The 22,331-nt window shown below is 34.9% G+C and overlaps 1 protein-coding gene across 1 annotated transcript in view; it reads left to right on the forward strand.

Annotated features, from left to right (window-relative positions):
• The first annotated feature begins 7,611 nt into the window (after positions 1–7,611).
• LOC123564723 (uncharacterized) overlaps positions 7,612–22,331 on the forward strand; it is a 34,254-nt gene continuing 19,534 nt past the window's right edge. Inside the window, exons 1-3 of the mRNA XM_053549634.1 lie at positions 7,612–7,745; positions 17,493–18,066; positions 20,613–20,771. Of these exons, the coding sequence (XP_053405609.1) occupies positions 7,738–7,745; positions 17,493–18,066; positions 20,613–20,771 (741 nt within the window). The 5' untranslated portion in view covers positions 7,612–7,737. The remainder of the gene's footprint in view (positions 7,746–17,492; positions 18,067–20,612; positions 20,772–22,331) is intronic.

The following is a 22,331-nucleotide window of genomic DNA, read 5'->3' on the forward strand; positions in this document are numbered from 1 at the left end:
GGTAAACCAGAGCAAGGGGAGACAGTATTTCAATTTATGGCTCGTCTTGATAGATACTTCAGCAGATGGACGAAAATGGCGGAGGCCATAGATACGTACGACAAGTTAAAAGACTTAATTATTAGAGAGCAGTTTACTAGAACGTGTTCACCGGACTTAGCGCTTTTCCTTAAAGAAAGGAAACCTAAAAGCCGCAATGACGTCATTACTCTGGCAGAGCAGTACATAGAAGCTCATGGTGGTACGATTACGTACAGTAAGAATCCCAAATCTAATAATAACCCCAATAAATTCACACCACACCCAGTTCAGTCGCCAAGCCCAAAGCCCCCGTCCTATGATAAGGCAGTGCATAAAAAAGTCACATGTTTATTTGCAAAAGACATGGTCACATTGCGAAACAGAAAGCGATATGGCGCAGCTGGAATGATGTACAGAGGGCAAAATGGTGGAAATTATCGTGATATACGTGATCCGTCACCAAAGAATTGGCGCATGGGGCCGACAGAAAATAAGTGTGATGGTAGACCAGGTAATGAGAAAATATCGGGCATGTGCATGTCACTTCCTCCGCAAAGCTCATACGAAGCTTGCATAGAAAAGGGAAAGCTAAAGCTAGCTAATGGGAATTCAGTTCCAGTAGTTACTAGTAGTTGTACTATTGAATCCTTAGAAGGTGAAAGGCAGCTAGATTTGAAGCAGGGTTATGTCGGAGACCAAGAAGTTAAAGTACTTAGAGACACAGGGTGTGAGTTAGCAGTTGTTAGAAAGAAGTTTGTTACAGAAGGTCAAATGTTGAAAAAAAACTGCGTAATGATAGCAATAGAAGGACGTGCCAGATTAGTCCCTATGGCTCAGATTAAAATTGACACACCATACTTTAAGGGTGGAATAGAGGCCATGGTTTTAGAAACCGTAATTTGTGATTTGGTTTTAGGCACCATCAGTCGCGTGCTAAATAAACCAGATGAAAAATAGGTTGGCCGTGATGCCAGTAAGATAGAAGCAATTGACACAAATGTAGCTGCTGTAGTCACAAGGGCACAAGCAGAAAAGGAGAAGAAGCCTATGAAGCCACAAAAGTACATGTAGTTAAAGAAGATGAAATTATGGTTGAGTTGCTTAAGAAAGCACAGTCAGAGGATTAGTCATTGAACAGGCTATGGAGATATGCCAAAGAGAAAAAGATAAAGTCGACAAAAGGTGGCAATAAGTACAGATACGAGATAGATACGAAATAAGTAAAGACGTATTGTACAGGATCTTTGAGACAGTGAAGGGCGATAAGAAAGTAGAAACCAAGGAGATAGTGGTCCCGAAGATATACCAGAACCTCGTAATGTCCTTAGCAAATGAATCTATAGTGGGTGGACATCTTTCAGTTCGCAAGACTGTAGACAGAATACAGTCAAGCTTTCATTGGCCAGGAATATCAAGCGACGTCACAAGGTTTTGTCGTTCATGCGATATTTGCCAGAAAACAGTACCGAAGGGTAAAGTTTAGAAGGTACCTCTTGGTGAGATGCCAATCATCGATGCTCCATTTCAACGGGTTGCTGTTGATTTGATTGGGCCAATTTCACCTGTTTCAGAAAAAGGAAACCGTTACATCTTGACAGTAGTTGATTATGCTACACGTTATCCAGAAGCAGTTGCTTTACTAAGAATAGAAACAGAAAATATTGCAGAAGCATTGTTAGACATATCCTCGAGAGTAGGTTTTCCTTCTGAGATTTTAAGCGACAAAGGTAGCCAGTTTACATCGCAACTTATGGAAAAAGTATGCAGGCTCGTGTCCCTTAAACAGTTATTTACGACACCTTACAACCCGAAATGTAATAGCCTTTGTGAGAGAATGAATGGAATTCTCAAAAGTATGCTGAAGAAAATGTGCCAAGAGAGACCCAAAGACTGGGATCGATATATATCTGCTGTATTGTTTGCATACAGGAAAGTCCCACAAGTCAGTACATGATTTTCACCATTCGAATTGTTATATGGTAGAACAGTGAGAGGTCCACTGCAGGCACTGAAGGAACTTTGGACAGAAAGCGAAGTTCCAGAAACAAGGAACAGGTATCAATACGTGCTAGATCTACGGAACAGACTAGAAGAAACGTGCAGAATTGCAAGGGAGAGCCTCAGCAATGCACAAGTAGAATATAAACATCATTATGACAAAAAGGCAAGAGCACGAAGTCTCGAGCACGGAGACAAAGTTTTAGTCCTCCTGCCTACATCTCACAACAAACTCATGTTGCAGTGGAAGGGTCCATTTGAAGTAGCTGAAGTTGTAAACAAATTTGATTATAAAGTGAAGATAGGCGACAGAGTACGTGTTTATCACATAAACCTTTTGAAGAAATATGAGGAGAGAGAAGATAAGGTCTGTACAAGTGCAGCAGTTATGGAAGCAGAGAATGAAAGTGAAACAGGGTTAGTTGATGATGAGAGTTTACTGAACTTAGTAAACACAAGTGGTACAGAGACGTACAGAGACGTTTGTGTAAATGAGCAGTTATCTAGAGAGCAGAAAGCAGAGGTGTATGCTCTGCTTGAAGAATTTAAAGATATGTTCACAGATTTACCAGGTACAACTGAACTGGAAGAGCACAATATTGAATTGACTGATGAGACACCGATACGTGTTAGACAGTACACAATACCTAACGCAAAGAGAAAAGACGTTGAAGTTAAGAATATGTTAGAAGCTGGAGTCATAGAACAAGCAAATTCAGATTACAACTCCCCGGTTGTTCTTGTGAAGAAGAGAGATAATACAAACCGCTTGTGTATAGACTTCAGACGCATTTATACTTTCACGAGGTTCGACACGGAACCAATGGGTAACGTAGAGGATATTATGGCGAAGATGAGAGAAGACAACTACTTCACAAAGATTGACCTGACCAAATGTTATTGGCAGATACCAATAGAAGAAAAGTCGAAGCATTTGACAGCATTCTCTACTCCAAAAGGCAGTTACCAGTTCAGAAAAATGCCGTTCTGAATGGTAAATTCTGGGGCAACATTCAATCGAATGATGAGAAAGTTGTTGGCTGGCATCAAAGATGCAGATAATTATGTGAACGATGTCCTTGGACACACTATAACCTGGGAGAGACACGTAATTACGTTGAGAAATGTATTCACTAGAATACGGGAAGCAAGACTGACAGTAAAACCATCAAAATGTATGATTGGATTTGGTAGTATTTCGTTTGCCGGCCACGTTGTAGGTGACGGCATGATGCAAATGGAGGAAGATAAGTTGGACAAGATACGTAGTGCTGAGAGACCAGAAACTAAGAAGCAACTTAGGTCATTCCTGGGTTTGGCGGGATACTATAGGAAATTCATCGGGTCCTTCGCAGAGATCGCCGCCCCTTTGACAGACCTTACGAAGAAAGGTCAACCAAACAAAATAGTCTGGATACCAGACCATGAAACCGTCTTCAGGACACTGAAGCAATTATTGACTCGTGCTCCGATATTACGTTTGCCAGACTTCTCCAAACCGTTTGTCAGTGTGATGCTTCGGATAATGGGGTTGGAGCAGCTCTTCTACAAAGGTTTGATGACGGATTGTTTCCTATTGCATATGCAAGCAAGAAGCTTTTGAAACGGGAGAAGAACTACTCAGTAATAGAGAGGGAATGCCTAGCTATGGTTTTTGGAATTAAGATATTCCACAAGTACTTGTATGGACAACAGTTTGAACTGCAAACTGATCACGCACCTTTGACCTACATTCAAAAATGTAAAGTTGAAAGCGGTCGCATTATAAGATGGGCCTTGTTCTTGCAGAACTACAAGTTCCGAATCGAGGCTGTCAAGAAACAGACAACGTCTGTGCAGATTACCTGAGTAGAATGGATACATGAAGGGTCAGTGGCGAATTATTCTTTGTATTTGGAAAACAGTTGAGTGTTTCCTTGAGTGGGGGGCTGTCAGAATAATTCGTAGCTGCCTGTTGCAAAACGGCGTTAAACCAGAAAGTGTAAATATATATTGTACACTAGCTATAACAGCAGAGAGAAAAAAGTTTATCTGTATTTACATGTTGCTACATTATACAATTTGTTAAACCTCGCTGATAAAATAACCACTGCAGTATAGAGAGAGAGAGAGTGGACAAAATAATTAGGTGTTGACAGGTATATGGATTTTTACACAGTATTAAATACTAATACGGCAAGAATGATATGACGGCAAGCAGTTTCAAAGAATACACATATTGTCCCTAACAGCAGTTGAGACTTGGTTCTTTAAAACTACTTACTTCTGTCAGCAGGTAAGTAAACAGGGCCTACCTACTTAATGCATGGTATGCTGAACTAGACGGAACCGTTTATAAACAGTAAAGCCTTGTTTCATTTTTGACGTGTTGACAAAACATTTTTCCGTATGCCTTTATTATAAAGAATAATTCAGTGGTCTGTTTTCAAAATTATTTTTACCTTTTCATGCACTTTCAGTCCATAGGAAGATGGGGAACTTTGCCGTACAAGCAGTTGTACTATGTGAGTGATAAAGGACTGTCGTAGACGTTTTGAGATTATTTTTTAAAGCCTGCCTGTTTGACACAACTTGAAAATACTTTTTACGAATAATGTTGGCAAGTAAAGTGACTGTACAGGCATAGTCTTACATTCCATTTTACGACCATGATTCTGAAACGATATTTTAACGATTGTAATATTGTTCATAAAAGATATTTATCGTTTGTCAAAAATAATTTGATATTATGACTGCATACGTATATGGGTCTGAAGAATGCATGTAATAGCCTGTACAATTTTGATATTAGATTATGCAAAATCTTAAGAAAATTCAAATTCATAATGTTACGTTTATCGAACAGGATAAACTTCCTTTTCTTTCCATACTTTTATTTTAATTTATGCCCCCTTTTTAGGGCACAACGTTTATGCACTTTCTGGTTTCACCGTTATATGATTTGATACTAGTATATAATTTGTAAGTTTTATGATAAGCCCAAGTTATCATCAGTAATGATGATTCTGCGACCCTTACCGTAACTAGGTTCATAATTTAGTGATAGACAACTGTTTCTTTACATTATCTGTATTTGGAAGATGTTACACCGACCCTTGATTCCGTCTGTGATAACCACGTTAGATAGGCATACCCCAGGAGCTGATCAATATCGCACTTATGTGTGCTCTTTGGCTAATCACTAAGGTTTTATTCAAAGGTCATGTAATATATTCTTTCTCTCAAGTTTGTTGTGGTCTTTATGAGATACGAAGAAGTTTTACTCAATCTCGAATTTATTATATTCTTCTAGTCGTTGGTTTACGCGTTGAAATTTCCAGATATTTGAGAAAATATTTTAACACATTACCTTTTGTGTATTGTTTCCATTTTTTAAAGGTAAATCTGCATTTTACACTCTAGTATGACACACAAGAAGTACTGCATACACATGTATATTTTTGTTCTTTATATATACAGTGATTTGTTTTGGAAAATGCCCGCTGAATTGGGAAAAAGCGCGATAATTCCAAAAACTGGGAAATAGAAATATGTTTAATTTCCATACTAAGTTATATAAATCTGTACATTTCCTAACTGAATGTTGTTTTGGAAGAGTTTATATTTTTTCAAAACCACTTTTTGAATTAAAATCGTGAAATTTTTGGGTGATAGAATAAATTAAGATACCAATACAACTTGTAATAATTGTATTTATCAATTTTCACTGCCCTTGAAATTTGATAACGACCGAAATTTTGACTATCCGAAAATCGGTACTATCGCGGCGATTTTGATCTCAAATATTTCAAAATCTAGGACAGATATTGTCATTTTTCATTACCATAAATGATTAACTGACACAATGGAACATATTTAAACCGAATGAAGTCCATATTTCTCTTGAAAATCGGCAATGTTTTGTTTGTCACGTGTTTTCGCGACGGTAACCTTGATTAAAAAGGACGTATTTGATGTCATTTCTGCCAATTTCATGTTAGATATCGCGGGTCACAAGCCCGAATGTAAACTGTTACATTTTGGAAATAACATTTTGATGCAGTATAAATATATAAGGACTCATTTAGAGACTTGAGACTACAGATAAATTCCTAATTTCTACTTTATCATAAAGTAGAAATTAGGAAACTTCTCTTGAAAGCTCTTAATTATTAAATAGCAGTCAAGTAATTAAACAGAAAATTTTTAATAGATCTACTAAACGATCTTTTAGAAGCATTGAAAAAAAAAGTTCTTTCATATCATATCTTAAAAGCTAAAGAAATCTACAAACAGGTATTATACATGTGGAAACGAGTCTCTAACTCAATAATCCGCGAAACTGTTCTTAAAGGAACAATAGGTGTATTCATGAATCTGCTTGCCGTCATATCATTTTTGCCGTATTAGCTTTTTCAGAAGACACATTTTTCACAGAGAAACCTACCATTTTAGTTCAAGTAAAGTGGTTCGCAGGCCTTCTTGGAACCGAAATAAACAGCGTTGAAAGACACAAAAATGCAAAGGAAAGTACATGAAATCCTGCATTACATTGTAAAACACGGGTTTTTCTTGCCGTATTACCTTCCAAGAATTTGCCGAATTTCAAGGTTGGAAAGGACCTTTGCAAAAACTGCTTAGAATTTCAGAAAAACATTGCCTTGTGTTTATATCCCACTATCTTGGCTTGAGCCTCGTAAAAGAATTATTCAAATCGGTGAAAAAAATGAAATACTTACGGTGTTTTTAAGTTCTGGATCGACGGATTTGTTTATTAATTTTCTTGCCGTAATACCCGAAAATGACGCCACAAACCACGTGGTATGTACACACTGGTGATACAGCTTGACGAAAAGCGGTGCAAATTTAGTTATATTTGTAGACAGAATGTTTGTGGTATGTGTTTGATCTAGGTGTAAGTAGTACGTCACCATGCTTAAGTATATAATGTATATACAGTGAAACTATACAGAAAAACTACAAAAAAAAATACACACACGAAAATAGATAAGGAAACAATTAAGTGCTAGTTTCCAAAGTAAAGATTAGCCATAGTCAGGCGGTGCACACTACCTCCCTAACCGTTGGTAACGCCTCGCACCGGCCACCATCAAATCCTGACAATGTAATAAATAAAGATAATAAAACTGAAGGTGTTTATTTTTTAAATGAGTTTCCAGCATTCAGTAAAAAATAAAGATACTCATACTATAATAAAAATATATAGAGACGCCCCCAATTCGTCTTGTTCTCCGACCTCTGTATTCGCCTTCGTCTTAATTCGGAAATGTCCAAGTACATGTTATCGTTACAAATACCGTGCGCGAGTAGTAATTTAGGCCCTCCTTGAATTAATATGTTTTCAAAACTTCATCTACAAATTAAATCAGTCAATCGCTTTTCAGTATAATTTTAAAAACATTGATAAATAATTATCTTGCCATGTAGAAACAAAGATTGATGTAAACTTAGTTTAATATATCAAATTCTGTTCTTCATGCTACATTCATCCAAAACAATGTTTAGACATTAAACACATTGTCTTGGCCTTAAATATCTCACAGCATATTTGTTAGTAGATACTTGTATTTCTCACTTTTTTCAGGCAAATCATGTAAAATCCATCATGGAAACAAAAGTAAATAACAAACATGTGCTTAACTAATGCTACATATATAGAACACTGACGGATTTAATACTTAAGTAACTATTGTACGAAGATAAGAGTTACGGATAAATATGCAGATGTAAGTGACATCTTTTAAACATAAATATTTGAGTAGTAAGGCAATTAACTGGTTTCATGTATACTTATGCTACTTAGTTAGAAATACGAACATACATTCTATGAATTACAAAATATTGATGATACTCCGAAGAAAATGTAAATGTAAAAAAAAGTAAAAAAAGGAGGCGTTGGGATTATGTCTTGAACTGTTTCATAATAACGTCAAGAGGTTTTACTAAATGTCTAAGACTAGAGCGTTGTTCGATCCTAATAACGATTTCAAAGTAAGATCGCGTCTTTGGGAAAGTGCTGCGTTTTGCATGAAAATTTCTCTTTGTCTTTCGAAAAAAATTGCAATGAAATGAATAATATCGCTCAGTGCCAGTTTGATTCGAGTTAACAGTGTACAGTTTCTTTCGTTAAACGGGATACCATCGTACCGCCCAATTTCTACTGGGAGTTTATGGTTTGCAGTTCTAAATCTGAATAAGGTTATGCATTCTTTTTGGTCTAACAATTTGAAATATTCTTCAAAACAATGATCTTCTTTCAAACTATTGTAAATTAGACCTTTATTCGACTGGGGAAGATGTGCATGCCATGACTGTTTATATTGATCTAATAATGTTTAATATGTATATGGATGATTCCGTGATTAATTTGGGCCTGGTTCTGGCAGAGATCTGGTCGACCTAAAAGTTCAAAATGTGTTAAATTTTTATCTTAGAAAACCATCCAAATTCATGATTAGGGTCATTGACTATATATTTGTAAATTTCCAACGATTTTTCATTTTGTTTGCCAGTAATGAGACGATTCCAAAATGATCCATAAGTCAGTAAAGGTAGAACGGTGTGTTCAAATGATTTGATAATGAGGTCTAAAGGTAAATCTGAATTATTCATTTTAGTAAATAATAAATACATTGCCCTAGTTGCTTGCTGCACTACCTGTTTTCTAGCTTTAAGAAAGGAATCATTACTGAAGAATGTTACCCTAGATAGTTGTAATTGTCAGAAATCAAAATATTTTCCTCGCCTAAATAGAAACTGAAATTTCCCAATTATCGAGCCCCAAATATAGCTATTTTAGACTTGTTTACAGTTACCTTGAAATGCCATTTTGTGCAGTAATTGTTGAAAATATTTATTAAGCAGTTTTGAAGGGCAGTTAAAGAGATCGAGATTAAAATAGTATTATCTGCATAGAGAAGAACAAGAAGTTTAAGCAATAATCTTGGGAATTAAGTAGTTAAGTAGTTATACTCCAACAGTTTCACTATTCTATTAGTAGGTCGTTTAAGTACATGGAAAATAGGAAAGGGGACATATTGTTACCCTGTCTAACCCCAGTTTCGGAAATGAACGAGTCTGTAAAAGATCCATTATATAAGATACGTGATAATATATTTTTGTACATGTTCTTAATAACTTTAAAGAACTTTCAATTTATAAAATTTTGTAACAATTAATGCTAGACACCGACTCATCATACCTTATCAAATGCTAGCGAAAAATCTGCAAAAATACAAAAAGTTTTTGCTTTTTCTTTTAAAATATTTCAGTTAGAGAATATAATGTAAATATATGGTCCACACACGAGTAACCTTCCCTTAAACCGGCTTGAATTTCATGATCATGTCCAATATTATTGTCAACAAGATATTTCGTTAACTTATTGTTTAATATTGATGTAAATAGCTTTCCCAAACACCTTAGAATTGTAATTGGGCGATAGTTGTTTGGGTCATTTGTCTGACCTTTATCTTTTAACACTGGAATTATTGTTCCTTCTTGCCATGCATTTGGGATGAAGCATGTGTCTGGCATACAGTTTAACAGCTTAACATAAATGGGTAACAAAATATCTTTCGTACTCTTAATATATTCATTTCTAATATTGTCTGAGGAACCTGATGCTTTACCATTACTCAGATTTTCAATACATTTCACTATTTCTGCCTCAATCATTTGGGAATTTAAGTAAATATTTGAGTTCTGCGACGACGTTATGTTTTCATTTAAGCTATTTTGCTCACAAATCGTGTTAGTATTTACATTTTTAAAATGGTAATAAAATTCAGCAATTTTAGGAGACTAACTTATTTTTGTTTTTAGTTTTAAGGATATTAAATACTTTCCTTTATTTCTTGTGAAATTTTCACTCATATTTCGCCACTTTACCGAATTATTATTTTTTTATATATATATAAAAATCCATTGTTTTTTCTTTTGTATATTTTACTAGCGTTGCACAGGCGTAATTATTTGTTTCAGCTGGATATGAACGAAAGTTGTTGTAAGCTTCATGATAGTTATTCCTAGCTTTATATCATTTTGGACCGAACCAGGATTTATATGTTGTTATTATTATTAGTGGAAATATACGAATTAGTTTTATTTGGAAATGTTTTTGAGAATAAGGATAGTTTTGTAGCTGGTAAAACAGTGTTTCTAGGTTATCAATATTACTGTTATTTCTAAATTTATTTTCGAGGCTACTGTTCCATGGCGATTTATTGGTTTGAAAGACGAAATTTTTCATTTCTATTTTTCCGGGATAAAATTATTGTCTACCTTAATTTTCCAATGAAGTGCACTGTGTCCGTCCAAAGAAAGTGCATCTGTTTTACTAATGTCAAAATGTGTTACATATTCAACACAATCTGTTTTGGCTATAACATAATCAATAACTGAGCGTTTTCCGAATGTAAAATTATCTACATTTTTATCGCTAAACATTCTTCCGTTTTATAAAAAAAAGGTTATTAACTTTGCACTTCTAGAATTAGTTGCACCAGCTATGAAAATATAATTGCTATCGCCACACATTTGTGTTATTTCGTTTTCAAAACCATTTAAAACATCTTCATTAAAAGAAAGGGATTTTTTCGACGGCAGAAACACAGAGCCTAGAATAATATTTTCGCACGTACTAGTATAGGTCTTACTTATCGGGACCAAACCCAAATTTTAAACATAAACTTGTTCAGAGTGGTGATGAAACATAGACAATATAGTTTGCTTAGTTAAACTTGTTTCTGATTAAGACACTACTTAATCAGTTATCTTAAGAATCTTATGTATGTTAACAGTTACTGTAGTTGATTACACCGCTTTATTTTCTGAATGAGAAATTTCCTGAATGAAATTCCATAGTAATGTTTCATTTACTATTGGTTTAACTAAAGAATGTGTGAATATATAGGTAGCAAGGTACGCTTCGAATTTTAATCCCTGTCAATATTTGTAATAATTAGAACTTCGTGATTTTGGATGTCTGTAAATTACAGTGAGGGATAATGACTGTTAATTCTTAAAAAAAAAACAAAAAAAACAAAAAAACTACACAGCTGAAACGTGTAAAATTCTGATGTCAGTTGTAAAATTAACTGTTGCTGGCTTTGTATGAATCTATGAGTCATCATCGGTGGGGGGATTTAAATCTTTGAAGAGTTCCATATTTGTTGATTGACCATCAGGTTCAATTTTGCTATTTTGTGGAAAAAAAAAACAAATAAAAAACTGAAATGATTTGGCCGATTGAATATCATTCATATCCTCTAGTTCATTACATTAGAGCCAATTAAATTGAGAAATGCGCAATAAGTGGACATTGTTCCTGCAGGCATTCCAAAAAAGCGCAAAATTGATGGTTTTGATGTGTTATTTTAAATGGGTTTTTGTTTTAATAACTTTCTATATTCTTGTACGAGAGTCCTTATTTTGTCATTAATTAAAAGCACAAAGTATGCTCACAATTAATAAATGGCAACTTTGATTCTGCACATTAGGGAAGTGCAATATTACGATTGCGACTAGCTACATGTTATCCATGTCGTGCCAAAAATGTTTGAATCTAAGTGTACTCTGCTACTTTTACTTAATATGTTTGCTTTGCTAAGACTTCAGTTTAATCTGCGATAGTGTACTAGCCGCATGCTTAATAAATGTATAAGCTAGAAAATGTCTTAATGTGATATATTACAGTATGGCATATTGTGTACATAACAAGTAGCATGGTGTAGGTCATCAATGATAAAATCATCATTATGTTGAATATTTGTTGTGCATTTAGCCTTGGATTTTCGGTAGCTGGACTTGCCTAGCACTTTGCATTCTATTACATTGTCAAGTATATAGTTATTATGAAAGCTTCGGCATCATATAACGTTTTCTGTTCTGAATCTATGCATTTTAAGTAGAAAACAACATTTAATGATTCATTTTATGATATTTACAGTTCGTACAAGATATCATGATATTTCATTAATTTTCTGTAATGATATTACAATGATAAAGCCACGGTCTTGTTGTTAATTGTCAATATTCAGAAGCAACAGACCACTCTAATTGACATATGATTTAAATCTAGGTCACTTCTCAACCTGATTAAAACAACATGCGTGAAAGAATCGCTTCTGATATTAGTATCCTACTAATAGAATAACTGGATTTTATATGAAATAAAGAACAGCCGGATTTAGTCGTGTTCAGCCTATAGTCCACATGTAGTTATCAGAGCGTTATACTGACCCTTGACATATTATCTAAACTTAACACGCAAGGTTAATTTAGAGGTTTGTTTATTTTCTTGGCATGCGCAATGAAACATCAACGCATGCGTAGTTATATGCCGTTTTCTCCTATAGGTAAACGTGGTTGAAATGAGCCCTGGAATACGGAAAAAAGACAGTTAATATAGGAAAGTATTAATCAACTTCAGTATATGTAGATGTCACGAAATATAAATAACTAGTATTCAGATAAGTAATAGAATTTCTGAGATATAAACCTGCTAAATTAGGATTTTGGCATCTCCTGACACCAAACAATGAAGTTTTAATGTCTTCCGTTTCGTTAATCTATCTCCTTGACTACATTTACTTTTATAATTGTTAGACTCATGATTTTTAATGACTATAACTCCATATATCCTAATGCTACTCTTCATAAAGAATGAATACTAATTAAAGAGTGACTTTATTTCAATTCACAACCTGTTTAAACACATTTTTACTTTATTAGTAAGATAACTTGCCGGTTCAGTAAAAACATAAAGTAATCGGTACACTTGTCATACCACATATCTTATACAAGATGAATGTTTATATATTAAGTCATATATAGTACTGTATGCTATAATGCCATATTTCTGCCAAGAGATAGGTAGGTAGCCATAGCGATACTTCAAAAAAAATTATCTTGATAAAGCGAAGTTTTCTTAAAAGATTTTCTCAATAGTGGAAGGTTTCCTGGAAAAATTATTGCGATAATATACATTATTTTCTCGAAACATTTTGTGTCAGAGTCAACACCTGTCATTTGTTAGTTAGGTAAGCTTTTTCGATACCTTCAGAAATAATCTCTATGTTTCGAAATTTTCTGAAAAGTTTTTCGCAATAGCCTAAAGTTTCCTGGAAATAAAAAGCATATCTAGAGTAAAAAATAATGCGATAATGTTATCAGAAAAATGCACAACTTTACTGGAAAGTTTAAAGTATTATCGTGATAGTTACCGAGCAATTCGTGGAAGTTTCAAGCATTAACGCGAACTTTTGCGCTAAAACATTTTCAGGAAATAAATAAACTATCTAGAAAATATTATTTATTGCTAAAATGTTTCCAGAAAAAAATGCACACGTTTCCTGGAAAGTTTACAAATTATCATAATAGCTATCTAGTTATCTCTTGGCAGAAAAATGCGACCATAGTATGCGTAGTATCTAATAACAATATTATATAGTCCATTTTAATCGACCTGGCGGGGCGGGCTTTCGCGATGGTCTACTGCATTATTGTGCAGGATATATAGTATATTCGGCAACCTGATTTCTAATTCACTGGTCATCTACCTTACCCTGTATCCACTGTAGCTCTACCTATTTTGCTCATTGTTATACCCCATCAAACATGTTGGGGTGAGGAGCTATATAGGATTCAGTTTTGTCCCGTCCCGTCGCGTCGCGTCTAGAAATCTATTATCTCAGTTACTACTAAATGGATTTGATTCAAACTTAAAATAGATGTATCACCTTATCACCCGCATCATGTGACACAAGGTGCATAACTCTGACACCAACGTTTCATGAATCATGCCCCCCCCCCCTTTTACTTAGAATTTAAGGTTAATTTTGATGCATTTTCGCTATATCTCAGTTATTACTAAATGGATTTGATTCAAACTTAAAATAGATGTTCCACCTGATCACCCACATCATGTGACACAAGGTGCATAAATCTGACACCAATTTTTCATGAATTATGCCCCCTTTTGCTTAGAATTTAAGGTTAATTTTGATGTATTTTGACTATATCTCAGTTATTACTAAATGGATTTGATTCAAATTTAAAATAGATGATCCACCTTATCACCCACATCGTGTGACACAAGGTACATAACTCTGACACCAATATTCATGAGTTATGCCCCCTTGTGCTTAGAATTTAAGGTTAATTTTGATGCATTTTGACTATATCTCAGTTATTACTAAATGGATTTGATTCAAATTTAAAATAGATGATCCACCTTATCACCCACATCGTGTGACACAAGGTACATAACTCTGACACCAATATTCATGAGTTATGCCCCCTTGTGCTTAGAATTTAAGGTTAATTTTGATGCATTTTGACTATATCTCAGTTATTACTAAATGGATTTGATTCAAACTTAAAATAAATGTTTCACCTTATCACCCCCCATCTTATGACACAAGGTGCATAACTCTGACACCAACTTTCATGAATTATGCCCCCTTTTACTTAGAAGCTAATGCATTTTCACTATATCTCGGTTATTACTAAATGGAATTGATTCAAACTTAAAATAGATGACGTTCCACCTCATCACCAACATCATGTGACACAAGATGCATAACTCTGACACCAATTTTATATGAATTATGCCCCCTTTTGCTTAGAATTTAAAGTTAATTTTGATGCATTTTCACAATATATCATTCTGATTGGCTTAGAGCCAAAGGGAAGTAACCTTTTTTCTAACTTTTGTACTGAGTTACTCCCCCTAAAATTCCAATAACTACTCTATTTTTAGAAATTCTATTTTTAGATTTTCAATATTTTAGGGATTTTTCTAACTTTTTTATTATTAGTCCTATGTAAAAAGTAAAGACATTTTTCTGTGGTAACATGTGTCGATAAGACATTTTTTTGTATTCATTTTTAGTGTATCTCTTATATTAGAGATTTTTATATTTACCTCATCTCTCGTACTGGGCACATATACTAGTATTACTTGCATGAACCACGGAAGCCCAGGATGAAGTACTCCAAAGACGAGTAAATTTTTACGTTTTAAATTATTCTATGTATTTCTAAATTTTTTTATGGTTGATGGTTGCCATTCTTCTGTGACATGACCGTATGGTGGGGGTATAAGTCACTCCTGTGACAGTTCTTGTTTTGATTACCATTATTTGCATAAGACCGAGATTAACTCCGTTCTGCGAGGTCAAATAAAACGCACTATAATACGTAATTTTAATCAAAGCATTGTAAATATTGGAGGACGGATTGTATTGAAATGTACTGACTCTGTCAGGTCCGAGAGCAGCAATGTCCCTTTTCTGTTGGGACCGTTATACTAGCAGATGTATTTTTCGGTTGTTGTTTTTTACAACAGTGTAACCATTTCCTTGCCAATTTTTTATGTTCATTGTGAATTTAATGACTAAATATGAACAATGCAGACTTTTGATCATGATCAGACTGCACAGATGTGCATGTAGACACATACACACAATTACAAAACAATCATACATTTTGTAATAACTATGGGGCCAATATACATCAAACTATAATAACATAGGATACAGAACTGAAACACACTTTTTAAGGTCACTAATTATAGCAGGGACGATCAGATGTTTAAGGTTGAGATCAGGCCTTGAGAAACAAAAGCCAGACAACACCAAATCATAGAAAGAAAGAGTTGTTTGACATGAAAATTGAACAGCATGTAAAACATGTATATAACTTTACGAAACAAGTGTCGGTATACTGATATAAACATTGAATTCCGGAAAAGCCTAAAGGGGCTCCACGTCCGGACAGTTAAACGCCTTTAAAAACTCACCATTTTCAAAGAACAGTTGCAGATGTTCGTTTTGATGCATTTGCAATAGCGTGCGAGTGGTGAAATTTGGCATAACAAGGTGGAACACATTTTTCAGCAATTGTTTATCTTTATTTCATTACAAATGGTATTCATTTTCGAAGGGAGATAACTTTTTCCGATTATTTTAAGTACAAATGGCATTCATTTTCAAAGGGAGACAACTTTTTCCGATTATTTTAAGTAATCGTCGAGAAAAAGTTGTTTCCCTTTGAAAATGAATGCCATTTGTAAAGAAATAAAGATAAACAATTGCTGAAAACTGTGTTCCACCTTGTTATGTGAAATTTTACCACTCGCACGCTTTTGCAAATGCATCAAAACGAACATGTGTAACAGTTCTTTAAAAATGGTGAGTTTTTAAAGGCGTTTGAATGTCCGGAAATGGGGCCCCTATAGGCAGTCATTTTCTGGAGTCCGAAGCTTACACTGTACATATTGTAAATGGAAGATTACGATGCGCGTACTATAATCTGAAGCTTACAGTGTACACGCTGTAATCCAAAAGTTAGTTTACGTTTATTGTAATTCGAAGCTTACAGTGCGCATGACCCAAAAATGACACTGTGCTTGTTGTAATCTGAACTTACACTTTACAGTCTGTAATCCAAAGGTAAAAATTCGCATGCTGTAATCCGAAGCTTACACTGAGCATACTGATTAATGCAAAAATGACCCAAAAATGACACTGTGCTTGTTGTAATCTGAACTTACACTTTACAGTCTGTAATCCAAAGGTAAAAATTCGCATGCTGTAATCCAAAGCTTACACTGAGCATACTGATTAATCCAAAGCTTTCGTCTACATATGCTGTTATCTAAGCTGAAATTGTATATGCTGGTATCCGAAGCTTACTTTATCCCTAAATAAACACAATGTATGCTATAATTCGAAGCTTTTTACTGCGCGTGCTGTAATTCGAAGCTTACACTGCTTATGCTGTAATTCGAAACTTACAATACGTACATTGTAATCCGAAGCTTATGCTGCTTATGCTGTAATCTAAAACTCACAATGCGTATGCCGTGATCCGAAGCTTACATGGTACATTGTGTTAATAGAAGCTTACACTGTGCAGGGTGTAATCCGAAGCTTACCCTACATATGCTGTTTGTACTGTGCTTACACTGTATATGCTGTACTCCAAACTAACACTGTGTATGCTGTAATCCGAGGCTTATACTTCGCATGCTGTAATCTAAAAATTACACTGTGCATGCATGCTGAAATATGAAACTTACAATATACATGCTATAATCCTGAAGATTCAATTCAGGTGCTGTAATCTGAAGTTAACAATGCGCATACTGTAATGTACAACTTACACCGACATGTGGTAGTTTGAAGATTATCCTGCGAACGCTTTAATCTGGAGCTTGCGCTCTAGTCCTACTTGCTGTTATCCGAAGCTCAAACAGCGTATACTGTTATAAGAGGTTTTGCACTTTTGCGGAATTTGTATACTGCGTATGCTGAAGTAAGAAATTTTACACCGTGTATGAAGTAAACCAAAGCTTATATTAAGTTTGCAGTAAAATGAAAAGTTTGCACTAGCATTCATATTAAGTAATCTACACTATAACACTACGTATATGTAATTAGGTATTAACTATAACTTGCTTCGTTTAGGTTCCAGTCCAATATTGGAATGATATCTCAACTTCATTTAGAGAAGAAAAAGTTCAGACATTGGGCCAAGGCAATGCTTGGAATAAAATACTTAAAAGAAGGAATTGCGCCTTTTTGTGACGACGTTGCCAGACAGCAGCATGAAGTTATTTTAGATAACATTAGACAAAGCAAGAACCTACAGAGTGTGACATGTGCTCAGTGCGCTCTGAATACTCTCAAACCAGACCATGTGAAATCAGGAAAAAAACAATGTCCATTAGGTCAAGCTAACTGTAACTGTTGGTATGAGAAAGATAAATGGGCTTGTTGTGGAAACGTATGTGGCGCCATCTATGACACAATTATAACTTACCATGCGAACAAACCACCCGCTCCTTATTGGAAAAACACCAACTCTCATATGTGGACTAGAGATCCGTGGAGTATAGCTAAATGTTTCATCAACTCCCCCGGATATGATCAGGCGTCATCAGCAGCCGACACTGACTGCATGGGATTACTACACGTAATCATAAACAACAAATATTTTCATAACCATGTTGGGAGTAATATGGCTAATGCGTTTTCAAAGGTAAAATTGTACAACTATTACTCAGTTTTGCATGAACTTCTGCCTATTTTTTTAAAACAAAAAAAAAAAAAAAAAAAAAGAAAAACTTCGGCTAGATTTGTTACACAAGATTGCCGATTATACATGCATTCTGACCTGGTTTCATCTCAATTACTATTTTAAATATACCTGTAAATGTTGTAGGTACAAACACTTTTTCATACATGCATTCTAGTACACTTCCATCTTTATTTTTTAATTTATTTTTTGTTGGATTTGGCGTCGCACGGACACATGATAGGTCATATGGCGACTTTCCAGCTTTAATGGAGGAGGAAGACCCCAGGTGCCCTTCCGTGCATTATTTTATCACTAGCGGACACCTGGGTAGAACCACCGACCTTCCGTAAACCGGCTGGATGGCTTCCTCACATGAAGAATTTAACGCCCCGAGTGAGGCTCGAACCCACATCGATGAGGGGCAAGTGATTAGAAGTCAGCGACCTTAAGCACTCGGCCATGGAGGCCCCACTTCCATCTTTATAATTTTCACTTGTCTAGTAGCAAATGTAACTGAAATTGCCAAAGATTATATCACTCGTACCTCTTACATAACTAAATACGTTCAAAGAGGAAAGTCATTCGGTTTTATTTCACAAGTCTTGGGCCAATACATCATCATCTTACCCTGGAAGAATTTACTCGAAAAAATATTCGTAACAATAACTGAGTTTTGTGTATTACAGCATTAATATTACCTGAATATGTATACATGTTTTCATCAGATATTATCTTCTTTTTCTACAAAATTTTCTTTAAACGTTTCCTTGTATGAAAAACGTAAGCACATTTCCATTCTTGTCAATATTTTTATGTTTATCATAGCAAAAAAAATGGTAACTTACATAAATCAGTCAAATCATTTCGTAACTTTATGTGCAAGTTTCAAGTAATGCTAGAAAAGTTATGCTTTACAGTTCAATTATATTTTGTGATTTACCTTAATTTCTATAACATATGTATTTTAAATATTTGAGGAGCGGTCTGAAAATTTCCTTACTCTTCCCAGGTGTAGCTATTATCTACACTTACTATATATGAACGAAACTTTCATGACAAGTTTTGAGCATCATAACAAGGTAGGTGTTAGATTTGCCATGGATACTGAGCTAGAGGAACGGAGATCTGTAATTATACTTGCTTTTAGAGGTCGAAAAAAAACCTTGCCACATTTTTCAAAGGTCGCAGAAAAATAACTCTAAAGCCTGCATATCCCGTTCTATAACTAGGTTTTACAGTTTAAGACCCGCTAATGCAATGGTTGCGAATATTTAGGTTTTTGTCAACACGACTCACAGAGAGACATTGCAGGAAGTAGTTTTTCAGTTTAAAATAATATTGGCTCATTTCATGCCAAAAGGTCAAACTGTGACTGCTAGATACTATTTAGAAATAAATTTCATTTTGACTATTCGAAGAAGAAGATCTGACAAAGTCGAGTTCCAGGCCAGCCAAGGCATGTCCTTCTTTTTACATGCCAATGCCCCTCGCAAGCTGTATCATATACAGTAGAACTTGTCATCTTCAAGTAGCAATTGTTGTCCCACCGTCCGTACAGCCCAGATCTTTCCCCGTGCGACCTTCCCAGAACTGAAAAAAGGCTCTCTGGAAACAAATATGAGACGAGGGCGGTTTGATTTCTGAATCAGCTGTAAATCGGCACCTCTACTTCATGGTTTTCAGAGGGAATACAAAAGCTCCAGCAAAGATGGAGAAGGTGTATAGACGTAGGTAGGGAACACCTTGAAAAAAATTTTTTTTTGAAAAAAAGTACTGAAGGAGTTTTAGATCGACCTAAACGTCTGTATATTTTTCGACCGCTTTTTCATTTAATAACATCGCCTGTAAAACTGGACAGTTTTTGAACAAGTATTAGTAAATAGCCGACCCTTATATTTTTATTATACTCTTATCTTCTTTGAAAATTAAATATCCTCTGTGAATAAAGGTAGCAACTTAGCGTAAATTTTAGATGGACACGACAATCAGGTAATGTGTTACTATAGTAAAGAATGTATCTCTTTCGTAGCTAAGGTGTTACAAGATTGTATAACAAACAAATATCCTAAAATCAACTATCCGTACGAAGTAAATTCGTGCTCGTTCATGATCGTTGAAACTAACGAGCGGACGGACAGCTTCAAAATTATATCCATGTCAGCTTCGGCGTGAGAAACTAACTAATTAACAAACTCACGAATACCTTAATGACCCATTACGAAAATCTCAAAGACTTCATGTACGTTCCCGATAGTGGCCACAAGCTATATCATTACTAAATTTACAGGCAGTGTACGTGTAGATCCATCTTATTGCTTTTGTTTTTGGTTTGTATAGACACTAAGAGTCTGGCAAAATATCCCTCATGTCTGTTACTTCTATATTCAATATTTCAAGGAAAAGTCGCATCAATCAGACTTAGTCTTCTGCTTTCTTCGGTCTTTTGAAGAATTTTACCACATTCAAACCTGAGAGATAAATGTTTATTTGTTTATTTAATCAAACAGGTCAGACAAGACAGAAACGAGATATTCCACAGTAGCACCATGGAGCTAGAGGAGGCAGAAGCAAATGCTTACATTGATGATATGATTGCTGCGCTGCAAGATGGCGAAGAACTGAAAAACAGGCAAGATGCTCAGGACGCTGTAAACAAACTTGAAGAGGTCGGTACAATATTTTTGATACTGTTTTGAACATGTGACGGACCTTTCTTTTTATATTTATTTATATCATTTCAAACACACGACATCTTATCTCAAGCGTGCCACCTTATTTCGAGCGTACGACACTCATTTCGTGCGTAACACAGCTTATCTCGAACCGTTACGACATACATGTTGTCATCTAATCTCGAGCGCTTGGCATTATATTTTCAATTCACGACATCTTGTCTCGAGTGCATAACATATCAAACGTACAGAATCTCATCTCGAGCGTATGACATCTTAGAGCTACTATATCTAGTGTTTGACACTACGATAGCTTACGATACCTTATCTCAAGCGTACGGCACATTGTGTTGAATGCCCGAGATAATTTAATGTAAAAAAGTACGCAAGTGTCCGAAACATGCATCCATAAGTAACAAGAAAGATGTAAAAGAAACAGCAATATCGATATAATTGATAAATGATGATCAGTTTCGAAGAAAATGTTTGCCAATTATAGAGCAATCCAAATGGCAGAATCTTCTCTCTCATAAATTTTCTCCTCGCCAAATCGTTACTTTGAAAAAACAAAACAAAAAAAAAAACAACAACAAAAAATACAACAGATAAACAGATTCATTACGTATACCTCACATCAAATGATGCGGTTTTGGTGATGTTTGGTAAGATGATAATCTGTTCCTGTAATTTAGAAAGTATTGTCAAGGACGGAATACAGTTAAGGAAATTGGTAGTAAGAAATATGAAATTATAAACACAACTTTGATCTATGCTGACCGATCGCGCAACCCCTGGCCTACCTAAGAATTATATCACGATATACACGCCCCTGGCCCCTAACCCCAGTTTAAGTTAAACAGAAAGCAAATAATAAAAAAGTAACTATGATTCGCACGGTATTACATTGAATGCATTGCATACTAAAAGAAAACACTTAACCTTATATATTCCATTATTCCATGTCCAATTCAGGTACCGGTTAACCTATATATCAATCTAGTAGTAAACAATCTTAGTTAACATAAATCATCAGAATGTAAACAATATAATTATACCTTGAAGGAAATTTCTATACAGCATTTATAAACTGGACTTAAAAATAGCACATCTGGAAAGTCGCAAAACCTTTCTTCAATCAAAAAAGTAAGTTATATAATTAGACTTTGCCGGTAACATAATGTTATTTGCCAAGTGGTTTCATATTGGCCTTGTTATTTGCCCGAGGGTTGTCGGGCCAGTTCGACTACCCGTGGACAAATAACCATGTCAATATGATATCACGTGATTAATGATGATATTATCATTCAACTTTTCAATTCTGGCTATAACGCGATAAGAATTAAGCCATTTGTGCACATTCGTATCAAATTATTATAGCATTATTGATTAAACCCTGATTTTTGAAAACATTCTAATTTAATCTACTACAAAAGATAGGTTTGTGTGTAAATAAGTGTGATTGATTTTACAGATATTGTGACAGCTATTATGGAAACTTACCACCTTTTATTTCTCTAATGATGTTACGAATAATTTAATTTTGAGCTAGGATGA

The sequence above is a fragment of the Mercenaria mercenaria genome, chromosome 8 (genome assembly GCF_021730395.1).
Source record: "Mercenaria mercenaria strain notata chromosome 8, MADL_Memer_1, whole genome shotgun sequence".
Lineage (NCBI taxonomy): Eukaryota > Metazoa > Mollusca > Bivalvia > Venerida > Veneridae > Mercenaria > Mercenaria mercenaria.